Source organism: Alexandromys fortis, unplaced genomic scaffold, assembly GCF_014885135.2.
Source record: "Alexandromys fortis isolate MF-2015 unplaced genomic scaffold, M_Fortis_MF-2015_v1.1 scaffold_77, whole genome shotgun sequence".
Lineage (NCBI taxonomy): Eukaryota > Metazoa > Chordata > Mammalia > Rodentia > Cricetidae > Alexandromys > Alexandromys fortis.
Window position 1 is genome coordinate 8,573,487 of NW_026067967.1, and position 12,817 is coordinate 8,586,303.

The 12,817-nt window shown below is 40.5% G+C and overlaps 1 protein-coding gene across 1 annotated transcript in view; it reads right to left on the reverse strand.

Moving 5' to 3' along the window:
* The window catches only part of Ppme1 (protein phosphatase methylesterase 1), a 40,603-nt gene that overhangs the window by 9,972 nt on the left and 17,814 nt on the right, over window positions 1-12,817 (reverse strand). The window contains exons 4-7 of the mRNA XM_050154423.1: window positions 6,157-6,214; window positions 5,792-5,843; window positions 3,472-3,626; window positions 1,535-1,625 (exon numbers count right to left, since the gene is read on the reverse strand). Of these exons, the coding sequence (XP_050010380.1) occupies window positions 1,535-1,625; window positions 3,472-3,626; window positions 5,792-5,843; window positions 6,157-6,214 (356 nt within the window). The remainder of the gene's footprint in view (window positions 1-1,534; window positions 1,626-3,471; window positions 3,627-5,791; window positions 5,844-6,156; window positions 6,215-12,817) is intronic.

Below are 12,817 nucleotides of genomic sequence, written 5' to 3' on the forward strand. Positions count from 1 at the left end.
ATTCGGTACTTAGCACAGCACAATACCAGGAAAGAGGACTTTAGGTTCTATGGGATCTAACAGAAAGTGCTACTGAACAGACAACTGCCACTCTTCACCTAACTATTACGAGTTTAAGTAAAGAAACCGCAGCTTCTCAGAGGGTGCATGAGAGGCACAGAAGCACACAGATAACACTGATATGGCAGCACATGTTCAGAGAAGTGCTTTATTTCCAATGAGGAAGCTGAGAAGCCTGTCCATGTTCTACTGCACCCAGGTCTGAACGGGAGAAGTCAGCCACAAAAAGAGGGCACAGCAGAGCACAGCGGACAGCTGGACAGCCGGCTTCATTGAGGAGCTGAAGGCCCTGGGGAGTGGGTCAGTAGGAGGACTGTGACAGAGCCGGGCTGGTGGCAGACGACAGCTTCCATGGCCTTATATGCTGCTCTAGTTGGAATGGGAGCCCAAAGCTCATTCCCTAGAAACTGGATTCTCACTGCAACAGTAGAGGTGGGGCCTTTAAGATACCATCAGCTTAGGCTCTTCCTTCAGGAACAGGTTAAGATCTTTATCAAAAATCAGTTTGCTGGGCTGAAGGGATAGCTCAGAGGTTAAACAGTGCTTGCTGCCCTCCAAGGGACCAAAGCACCCATGTCAGGCAGCTGACAACCATGTTTAACTCTAGCTCCAGGGGATCAGATCTCTCTTCTGGTCTCTGTGGGTACCCACACACAGTTCTTTATTGGTAATTCTCTCTCTCCCCTCTCTCTCTCCTCTCTCTCTCTCTCTCTCTCTCTGTCTGTCTCTGTCTCTCTCAAACACATACACATAAATGAAAAAAAAAAGGAGATTTGCTATAAAGTAAGTTTGAGGCTGAAGAGATGGCTCAGTGAGTGTAGGAACTTTCATCCTAAGACTTATTTCTGTAGAGGGCAGCAGTGTTCTACTCATCTTTGAATCTTCATCCTTTAGCATGAAGTAAGTTTCACACAGACTTATAAAATTATCAATTGGACTAATAGTTATATTCAATGATGAGACCCTTCAACAGAAGCCATAGGCAATTCTGCCAGCAATTTTTTATAAAAACGACTTAAGTTTTTTGTTTGTTTGTTTTGTTTTGTTTTCCCCACAAATCCAAATAATTCTAGTGAGCAGAACTCCTGCCCTATTGTTCTGGAGAACAGAACCTGCACCTGCTATTTCTTCACCATTGTAAGACACAGAAAGCGAATCTAGAACCATGGAGCTTTAGGGAGAGAGGGCAGAACCAGCTGGACAGCAGATGGCCTGTAATTACTAACATCCTAGGAGATGCTGTATTAGCCAGGTACACTTTGCAGATGCCTGAGGCAATTAGGAAACACTGAAAAACACTCTGCTTCAAAGCTATTTCGTTACATACTATCACAGAAAGGTCTGGAAAGTCACCTTCTGCCTCTCAGTACTTGAGCGCGGGGGGGGGGGGGGGGGGGGGGGGGGGGGGGGGGGGGGGGGGTGAGAGGCTAACACATAACATCTGGAATTGAGACATTTTAGACTTGTGGGTTACCTCCAGTCAACAGCATCCTCCGGAGACTTGAAGGTTTTAGGACGACCACGCAAAAAATTCTGCATGCTGTTAAGTGCATCCATGGCTGTACCTGATGTTAAACAAAAATTTTAACCACATCAATAAACTTTTTTTGTTTTCTTGCTTTGCAATTCTACTAAGTACTTATTTTTCCTTTTTAGGTTATGGTACAAACTACTGGGTTTCATCGAGTATATGTCATTATTCCTTGTTCTCTATTGCTCCCCTCCCTGACTATCCCTTTCATGCCTCACTTCTCTTTCTTCCCACAATTAAGCACACTCTTTTGCTTTCCTATCATATATAATCCAAGTTACCCTCTCTCACCCCTTAAGAAAGCTTCCTCCCCTCTCATGAAGATCTCCTTATAGCTAGTGCTCTCTCTCTCTCTCTATCACACACACACACAATTTTAAATTTCGTTTCCACATATGAGGGAAAATGTGATATTTCTCTGAATCTGGCTTATTCTGCTTAACATGATTTCCAGTTACATCTATTTTCCTGCAAATGTCATCATTTAATTTTTCTTAAGACTGCATAAAGTTTCATTGTGCATATGCGCCACATTTTCTTTATCTATTCATCTATTATGCACATCTAGGATAATTCCATGGAACTAGCTAAAAATATAGACGTGCAGCCGGGCGATGGTGGCGCATGCCTTTAATCCCAGCACTCAGGAGGCAGAGGCAGGCGGATCTCTGTGAGTTTGAGACCAGCCTGGTCTACAAGAGCTAGTTCCAGGACAGGCTCCAAAACCACAGAGAAACCCTGTCTCGAAAAAAAAAAGAGACTGCATCCCAAGAAAATAGACTGGGGAAAGTTAATTCAGAAGTGCCGCATCCCCAGAGTGACAGGGGCATCAGAGCTGCTGCGCTCTGACATATGGCAAGGAATGATGCACATAAACACACACACACAAGATTTGAATCCCCAGTATGAACTAGCTTTCAGAGATCCTTTCCCATTCTGAAGGTCATCTCTTCTTCACCCTGGTGATAGTTTCTGGCAGCTAATTTTCAGATGATTTCCTGTGCCATCTGAGTCCTACAAACCCTTGTCTGTGCCTGTATCACCAAGAGAACAGTACTCATATTACTCTCACATCACAATGATGGAATGGTATTGCTTACACAGGAAGACTCCTCCCTGAAAGGTTTGGCCCTCAGCTGGTTGCACCATTGAGAGGTGGTTGGGTAATAAAGACATTAACTTCATCAATAGATTAATCCACTGTCAAATGCATACTAAACAGGCTGTTTGGAGGCATGGCCTACTTAGAGGAAGCAGGTAACTGGGGGCAAGCTCTGGTAGAACAATTTGTTCCTAGTCTCCCTCTGTGTGATGCTCTGACTCACCATCTTCTAAAAGCAATGGACCAGCCAACCATGGACCAAAACCTCTGACACCGGGGGCCAGATGAATCTGTCCTCCTTTAAATTATTTATCTTAGATATTCTGAGTCAACTCTCCATTATTTGCTCCTAGTAATAGCAGAATTCAATGATGCTTGGGTAAAATAAAGATAGAGTTTAAGAACATTCTGAAGAACAACACAAGCCAGCTTCCACTATGGCTCTCAGTAATTCCTGACTATGGTATTCACTCCTCATGAGGCACCGAGTAAACAGGACGGCTACCTGTATAAGTAGCAGTGAGATTCTCAGGGTAAGTCAGAAAAAAAGGTTTGTTTCTAAATTGTTAAAAACTAAAAGACACACATATGATTAGAAATATTATACAATCATAAAAAGGTGTTACTGAAAGTTTCTGGTAAGAGAAAATGGTTGTATAATTCTATAAAGGTACAAAGACACGTTCATACTTTAAGATGAGTGAAAACTGAGAATAATATACCAGGATGTCTCTTATAAATTCCTGAATTCGATTTGGTCAGTATTTAGAAAACTCACCTTCCACGACATCAATCATACAGAGGCCCAAGAGGCTGGGCACAAGGTTGGCTGATGCTGTGTGCACTGCAATGGCACCGCCCATGCTGTGCCCAATCAGCATGACTGGAGGAGGGAGGTCCCCATACATGGCTTCAACCACATTGCCAACATCTCTGCAAAGAGAGAAATCTTAGCGTGCTGGAGGAGGACACCAAAGAGTGTAACTAATAGCTGTGGGAAGTGGAAAAGATCTGTGGGGCACTCTACAAACACATCCATGTGAGCCTGCTTACATGGCTCCTGGTATCCATGCAGAGCCACACACCCAGTTCTCCAGATAATTGGCAGGATAAGGACTAAGAACCCCAGATTTCTGATCTTTTTTTTATATCACCCTTTTATCATCCTACACGTCTAGTACATTCATACAAACATATATTCAACCTAAGTTTGCCAAAATTAGAGAAATAGTTTACTCTAAGCTTCTGTTTTCCCATGTATAATGCAATAAGGTTTAAGATAATAAGATTACTATCAGCCTCAGTTTGTTTATTTTACATTTGTCTGTGTGTGCATGTGTGTGGGCGCGCGCACACACACACCATGGCACACATGGAAGTCAGAGGACAATTTGCAAGAGATACTTTAAGCAATGAGTGAGAAGTTAATGTGAAACAGTTATCCAAAAGTTAAAGGACTGTTCAAAAGAAAAGACTCAGAAAAAAAAAATCAAAGCTTCCTTCACAGCAGCATTGCTTCTAAAGACAAGACACCCTGGAAAGACAAAGTGATAGTAGTGGGAGCAAAAACTACAATCTGAATAGTGTTGCTAGGATCACTGAATCTCTCTCTCAAATTCATATATTAATTATGGAGTATTATTATTTGCAAGTTTGTAGTGTATCTGTTAGAAGAACAAGCATTGATAAGAGTTAAGTATTGCGCTCACAACTAAAAGGATATCAAGTGTTCATTCTTACCGGCTTTTGTTCTAGGACTTGCAAAAGTGACTGGGTCATAAGGGGCTTTCCTCAAGAGTGGATTAACCCTGCACAGATCAATGAGTGAAGCACCTGGTATAAAGAGTGCTCTCTCTGGCGCACAGCTGTCTTCCATGTGGAATACTCCACCATACTATCATCCAGGACTAGTATTAGGCTCTTAACTTTCTAGTCTCTAGAACTCTGAGCCTAAATAAACCACTATTCTTTATGAATCCACCAAATTTGTGGTCCCAGTGATGCAGGAATGGAGGTAAGTACCCATCATGCCCTATGAGCTTTCTGTGTCATCTAATGTGATTCTTCAACCACTTTGTCTGAAAGGGCCTGACTACAACTCTACATGTAAGAAACTCAGACAAATTTACCAACTGTAAATACAGCCAAGTCAGTTAAACTCATTGGGTCTACCAAATGTCACTGTGCTTCCACCAAAGTAAAAATAATTTTAAAAGTAATGTAGGAGATTTATTGAGTTTCAGAAAAGTAAAATCAAGTAGTATTTCTCTATCAATATGACAAACAGGAAGAAATATTGCAGGCTCATTCCTATGTAAAGATGTGTGTGTGTATACTTACACACAGATAGACATGGACTAGAGGTTCAATTAATTAATCTCAAGCCATGTGGTTATGACTCTTTTATTTGGGGGTAAATATTTTTTAAAAAAAGGTTAAAATTTAAAACCAGTATCAATATATAAATTCCAGAATAATTCACAATTCTTACAAAACTTTAGTAGATAAGGATAAAATGAATAAAATAAAATAAAATAAATATTCTGGAAGACATCAAATTCCACACCTTAAAATATACATTGCTCTTTTGGGACTTGGCTCCAAGATGACCAAAAGAAGGAGAAACAATGGTTGTGTCAAAAAGGGCCGTGGCATACGCAATTTGCTGCATGAGCTGCATGCCCAATGACCGGGCCATTAAGAAGTTCATCATTTGGAACATTGTAGAGGCCACTGCCACCAGGGACATATCTGAAGCACGTGTCTTCGATGCTTGTGTGCTCCCCAAACTCTGTCAAGCTGCATTACTATGTGAGCTGTCAGTAATCGATCTTGTGAAGCTTGGAAGGACCAAATTTAGACCTGCTGGTGCTGCACCACATGACTGCCACCAAAGCCAATGTAAAGAGGTGGCTTCATAAAGACAGAAGAAAACATCTTGGACTTACACTTTTTAAACACACACACACACACACACACACATTAACTGAGTTAGATACTCTCTATGAAAGTTGTTAGTGTATGAAGGAAGACAGGGTCTAAAATACATAACAACTGGGGCTGGATAGATGGTAACCAATCAGTGTTTGCTTCCTTACTTTGCCATTGTTTCTGCTGACAGGTCTTCAGAATTCTTGACTTTAGTTTCTCCTAAAAATAAAATAATTTTAAGATAAAATTTTTGGTGATAGGAATCACAAAACCAGGCGTAATGGAATGGGGACTTTATATATTGTAAGGATAGATTTAGCAAGGATGTTCTAAATTCCAGACAAATCTTTATGGTTAGCTATTCTTAAGAGGATAATTATGGTAGTCTACCTACATGCTAGGGTTCCTCCCCAAAGACCCAAATGGGTATAGCAGGTTCATTTGTGTCAGCTAACATTGCGACCGACCGTTTGGGCTTATTAAGGGGCTGGGTAACTGCATTGGGTCGGTGGCCATGAGAAGCTGTACTCACCATGACTTCGGAGATCTAGAGCTACAATCCTACACTGTACTCTACTGATGATTGCTGCCTGGAAGGAAAAGAACAGAGAGAGAAGGTATAGGTTTTGCTCAGTTACAAACATTTTTGTTAAATGAACCACCATCATAATTCAAGGTACCAAGAAAACTAAAAGAAAACTTGTCTTATCCCACAGGTTTCCTTTTAAGTACAATAAAACAACAATGCTTCCCTGTTTTTCTATATACATTGTAGTCTGTCTCCAACTTAAGAATAAACTTTACCCTAAGCCCTCCTTAAATTGTCATTATTCCTAGCCTACTCGTTCATCCACACCCTGGACAGCTTTTATTTTACAGAGGCTGAATCCCCTGCTGTTTATCCCTGGGAGGTGTTTGCTAGTTATGGGAATTACTGATTGCTCTGTGGTGGTAGTAAAACCTTCCAGGCCAAAAACTAATCCATAGTTTGACTATAAAATTATGAAACAAAATTCTGTCAAATCCGCTTAATTCTTCCACATTTTAAAGTTATTACAAACAAGTAAAAGATAGACCTAAGGTCAGTAGCTGTCAAATTTAGTCTTTGGGCTGAAGTCAATGATTTATAATCATTAGGTGCCCATCAGGAAACTATGACAAAAATATTAAAAGCAGTGTCTTGTTTATTTAAATAAATCTTTTTTTTTTTTTTTGGTTTTTTTTTTTTTTTTTTTTTTTGGTTTTTCGAAACAGGGTTTCTCTGTGGTTTTGGAGCCTGTCCTGGAACTAGCTCTGTAGACCAGGCTGGTCTCGAACTCACAGAGATCCGCCTGCCTCTGCCTCCCAAGTGCTGGGATTAAAGGCGTGTGCCACCACCGCCCAGCTTCCTCAGAACTCTTGAGACACAATTCTTATCATTTTATAGGTGACAAGATTTTACAGGGAGTTAAGTATCTCACCAGGACCAAAGATCCAGTAAAGGACAGACCCACAGCTGTCCTCAAGCTTGCCCATCTAATAAAGTACCTAAGGAGTTCTGAGGGATACTAAAAGTACAGTATAAACCCACTAGCAATTCTGATTTAAGTGAACCAGAGGGACAAGCTTGTCTCAATTATTAAGTTTTGGAACTCTGTGGTAGTCTGAGGTATAGAGAATTAGAGACAAGATAGGAAGAAAGATCTGGGCAGAGCAGGGGTGGCAGCAGTTATGGGAATTCCAGCCCTGGGGAGGCTGACGCAGGAGGATCTAGAGTTCAAGGCCAACCTGAGTAAACAGCAAGACCTAGTCTCTAAGGTGTGTGTATGTGTGTGTGTGTGTGTGTGTGTGTGTGTGTGTGTTGGGGGGGGGAGAATCAGATCACTTTGGTATCCTATAAATTACCTCAGATAATTTCAGCCTTGAGAAGCAGGCTGAAAAAATATGGTACAGTATTTGTAACTGACAAATATTGAAGTCGCGGAGAAATAACTATTCTCACAAATGTACAATCTCCCTAACAGTAATTTTTTTTGTCTAGATTCAGAGAGAGGTACACTTGTACTTTGTTGCTGTCACAGCTTTTGGATTTCTCTAAATTTCAGTATCTTCACCTGCCTATACTGAAAGGATCACAGAAAAATGAAACAAGACCATGTAGTCACCTAGGCACTGAGCAGGTATCCAGCACAAGGCAAATATCTAGGGAGAGGTGGCTGCTTGTTTTCCTTATGTGGTTGGTCCCTGTAGTGCACTGGTCCCCCATTCTAGGAGGCTTGTGAAAGTGACATAACACAACATGACAGAGAACAAACCCATGGGGTGATGTGGGAGTCCCCTGTGTGCTGTGATTACCATTAGTGAATAAAGTAACTGCTTTGATATAGCAAGGCAGAACTTAGGTAGGCAGGGAAGGCTGGGAGATACGCCATGCCAGAGATAGACGCACTGAAACTTTGCTGGCAGGCCAAGACCTAGTGGTGATACACAGATTAATGGAGATGGGTTAAATTAATATGTAAGAGTTAGCCAATAAGAAGCTAGAGCTAACTAGCCAATCGGTGATTTAATTAATACTCTAAGCTGGCTACTTACTACAAGCAACCTCCTTACTACAATGGGGAAATATCTTCATTAGGAGTCAGTGTGATTCATTAAAGGTATCATTCTTGCCTGTCAGATTAGTACTGTCTTCCCCAAAATTCCTTATATTTAGCAAAAATACTAGACATTTTAAAACACCGTTGGTGTTATAAATCAATAGAACACTTTTGCACTAACTGAATTATCAAAATATTTCTACCATTTAACAAAGAAGTTGCACATTTAGAGATCCTAAGCTGAGGAAAAGCCATTGTCTAAAACAAACAATCTTAGCATCTAAATGAAAATGGCCACATGAAAGCCAGTACTCTAGCAATTGACTTGACCCCAAAGGTCAAATTCCTCAAGCTTTAGAGCATACTGTGAATATAAACATAGTTAAAAATGAACAGGAACTACAGTAAATAGCAGAAATAGACACAAGCACTTCACGAGAGACATGACTGATGGTTGATGGTAAGTAATCAAACAGGATATATCCATGAGGCAGAATATGATACAACTCTGTGAAGTAATTTTCCTAGACAGTGGAAGGTAGGCAAGAATGAAGAAGGCTGTCTGTGTTCCAGGACCTAAGAGTCTAGCAGCACACCCCATCACAGCATTCACCCCCTCCTCTGCTCCCGAGTCCACTGCCATGTGTCCTAGAGCGTGGGATTTTTCTAACCACATTATGCAACTTCTTTACCAGCTATATATAAATGACTTATTTAATAAAGACATGGGGGCTAGACATGGTGATGCAGGCCTTTAACCCCAGCACATTGGAGGCAGAGGCAGGCAGATTTCTATGAATATGAGATCAGCCTGATCTAAATAGTGAGTTTTAGGCCACTGAAAGCTATATAGTAAGACCTTGTCTTGAAAAAAAATATTAGCACTCGGGAGGCAGAGGCAGGCGGATCTCTGTGAGTTCGAGATCAGCCTGGTCTACAGAGGTAGTTCCAGGACAGGCTCCAAAAGCCACAGAGAAACCCTGTCTCGAAAAAACAAAAACAAAAAAAAAATATTAAAATTAAATGAACAAAAAGATATAGCTTCCTGCTTTCTTAAATAGAATTTAGCAACCAACATTAACCTCTTCTCAACTGTTTGAGAACGATACCAACATATTCAAAGGAGTACTAAACATCAACTCTATGACAGACATTATATGAAGACATCCAGAATAACAAAGGGATGTCTGTTCTCCAGAATCCTATCACCAAACTTATTGATGACACATACTGATTATACCTGTGCAGCTGCATCACAACACACACCAGTGCTCTTACAAACTCAAGAACAAAACATTCCTTAAGTATGCATGATATACCAGACATAAACAAGCTATGATCTTTGCCTCTAGTGAGGTATGCTCTGTATACTACATACCGGATTTATAAGATGGTATAACAAGGAACATAACGTATATTGCTATGGCTTAGATGTGGTTTGAGGGTTCCCTTCCCCACAAAGCTTCACAAGTCAAACTTTAATCTCTATAATGAAGAATTAGGCTAAAACTTAATCTATTGATAGTGTTTAGGGACACATCCCTTAGAAAATGGTAAGAAAGGGATCTTGAGCGAGGAGGCTGATGCTTGAATTATATGATAGCTTTATCTATTTAGAAGAGATAGGGTCTTGCTAAGTAAACAAGGCTCTCAAACTCATGATCCTCCGGTTGTATTATAAACCTACAGTAATAAAAATAGTATGGCACTGGCATAAAAGCAGACACACTGATCAATGGAATCAAACTGAAGTCCCAGACCAAAGTTCCTGTGAAAACTTAATTTTTTGAAGCCAAAAATACACACTGGAGAAAAGACAGTATCTTCAACAAACGGTACAGGTCAAACTGGATTTCTGCATGTAGAAGAAAGCAAATAGATCCATATTTTTCACCCTGAACAAAACTCAAGTCCAGATGGATCAAGGCCATCAACATAAAGCCAGATGCCCTGGATCTGATAGAAGAGGAAGTGGGAAATAGGCTTGAACTCACTGGCACAGAAAAGGACTTTTTGAACATAACACCAACAGTGTTCTCACGCTAAGACAATTAATGAATGGGACCTCACGAAGCTGAGAACACCATCATTCAGACAAAGGTGGCAGCCACAGGATGGGTAAAGGTCTTTACCAATTATACATCTGATAGGATTAGCACCTACAACTAAAAAACCTGAACTTCAAGAAAACAAACAACACATTTTAAAACAGGGTAGAGACTAAGCAGCAGACAGTTCTCAAAAGATGGAACACAACATCCTCAGCCATCAGAAGTGTAAATTACAGCTACTTTGAGACTTCATCTTCCATCAGTCAGACTGGCCAAGATCAGCACATGCTGATGAGGATGAGGGACAGGGAATACTTAATTGCTATTGAAAACATAAGCTCTATGGAAGTCAGTGCGGCAGTTTTACAGGAAGCTGGGAATCGATCTACCTCAAGATTCAGCTATATTACTCTTGGCATATATCCAAAGCACTCTACATTTTATTACAGATACTTCTCAACCATGTTCACTCCTGCTCTATTCATAATTGCCAGAAACTGGAAACAGCCTAGATGTTCGTCAACAGATGGACGGATAATGACAATGTGGCACATTTGCATAATGGAATATTAGTCAACTGCTAAGAAAAATGAAATTATGAAATTCACAGGTAGCTGGGCGGTGATGGCATACACTTTTAATCCCAGCACTCAGGAGGCAGAAGCAAGCAGATCTCTGAGTTTGAGGCCAGACTGGTCTACAAAGCTAGTTCCAGGACAGCCAGGGCTACACAGAGAAACCCTGTCTCAAAAGAAAAAAAAAAATCACAGGTAAATGGATAGATCTTTGGGGGAGGGGTCACCATGAGTGAAATAATCAGATCCAAAAAAACAAATTGTATGTTTTTTTATGTGTGAATGTTAAATTTTAAGCTTTTGATATGCATGCTACAATCCAAATAACCACAGAGGTTAAGTACTTTACTAGTACTAGTAAAGGACTAGGTGGGAGGAGAGGATCTCCAAGGAAGAGGAAATAGACAATAATGTTACAGAGAGACAAAGGGGGAAATGGGAGGATAAGATATGGAGGGAATGGGAGAGAAGGGTAAAGGAGAGAATATGAAGAGGGACAACTAACACTCAAGGCCATTTGAAAAGTCACACGGGAACCTACCACTGTAGAAGTTTCCTAAAATATATACATATGTGAAAAAAATCTAAATGGAGTCACCAAATAATAGGAGAAATATCCCGACTAGACATCTTATGCCAGCCAGTAAATCCTACAGTGCCAGGAATGGGTTACATTTTGTTAAGTTGTTGGCCAAAGTTGCCCCATGGAAACTCCCAAAGGCTACTGATTGTTCTTCACAATCTGATGATAATAAGGCCCTATCGTTGACAAGAGAAGCTTCATTCCTACTGACTAGCATTCATGGTACTGGAAGGTGCTCTCTGCACAGTACCAGAGGAAACAGATAATCATCGGTATCTCGCAGTTAAAAACCCCTTTACCTACAACAGTGAGTCGCCTACAAGACATACTGGTACAATAGTAGCACAAATGTTACAGGAGTAACCAACCACTTTCTGATTGGATCTAAGGTCCACCCCATGAAATGGAACCCATATCTGAAACTGGCAAAGTGTCCAGGAGCTAGATAGACCCTGGGGCCTAGTGAAAAACCTATTACTACTATTTCTTAAAAAAATATTTATTTATTTATTTATTTATTTATTTATTTATTATGTATACAATATTCTGTCTGTGTGTATGCCTGCTGGCCAGAAGAGGGCACCAGACCCCATTACAGATGGTTNGTGTATGCCTGCTGGCCAGAAGAGGGCACCAGACCCCATTACAGATGGTTGTGAGCCACCATGTGGTTGCTGGGAATTGAACTCAGGACCTTTGGTAGAGCAGGCAATGCTCTTAACCTCTGAGCCATCTCTCCAGCCCCCTATTACTACTATTCTGCTAAAGGAACACAGCAATAAAATGACTCCCAATGGCGTACTGCCATACCCATAGAGCTGCTTTTGCAGTAGATGAGAACACTCAGTCCTAAATGGGATATCTTCATCAAAGCCCTCCTAGCGAGGAGGTAAACAAGTACGTGATGCACATATGAACGCACAGAGACCATGGAAGCACACACAGGACTGCACAGATGGGGTTCCAGCACTGAGAGGGGAGGTGAACATGGGATCCCACATCTATCCAAGAAGCTATCTATAATTGATACCCTCTGGCAAAGGGAAAAATCACTTTTCTCCAATTGAATCTCACGGGGTATATCAACCATACTTCGGGGCAGGACATTTTTTTGACTTATTGATATTTTGTTTGTTTTGATTTTTTTCATTTTTGTGAGTTCTTGTTTTGTTTTTATTCCATATTTTTGCTTTTGAAAGAGAAAGAAAAAGAACATAAAACTGGATTGATAGGGAAATAGGGAGGATCTGAGAAGAATTGGGAGAAGTAAAAAACATGATCAAAGTATATTAAACAAGAAAAAAATTTCAATTAAAAAAGAACCCCCCTGATAAAATAATTATGAACCAAACTTTTATAAATCACCTCATATGTGGTACTTTGTTATGGTGATAAGAAAAAAGAA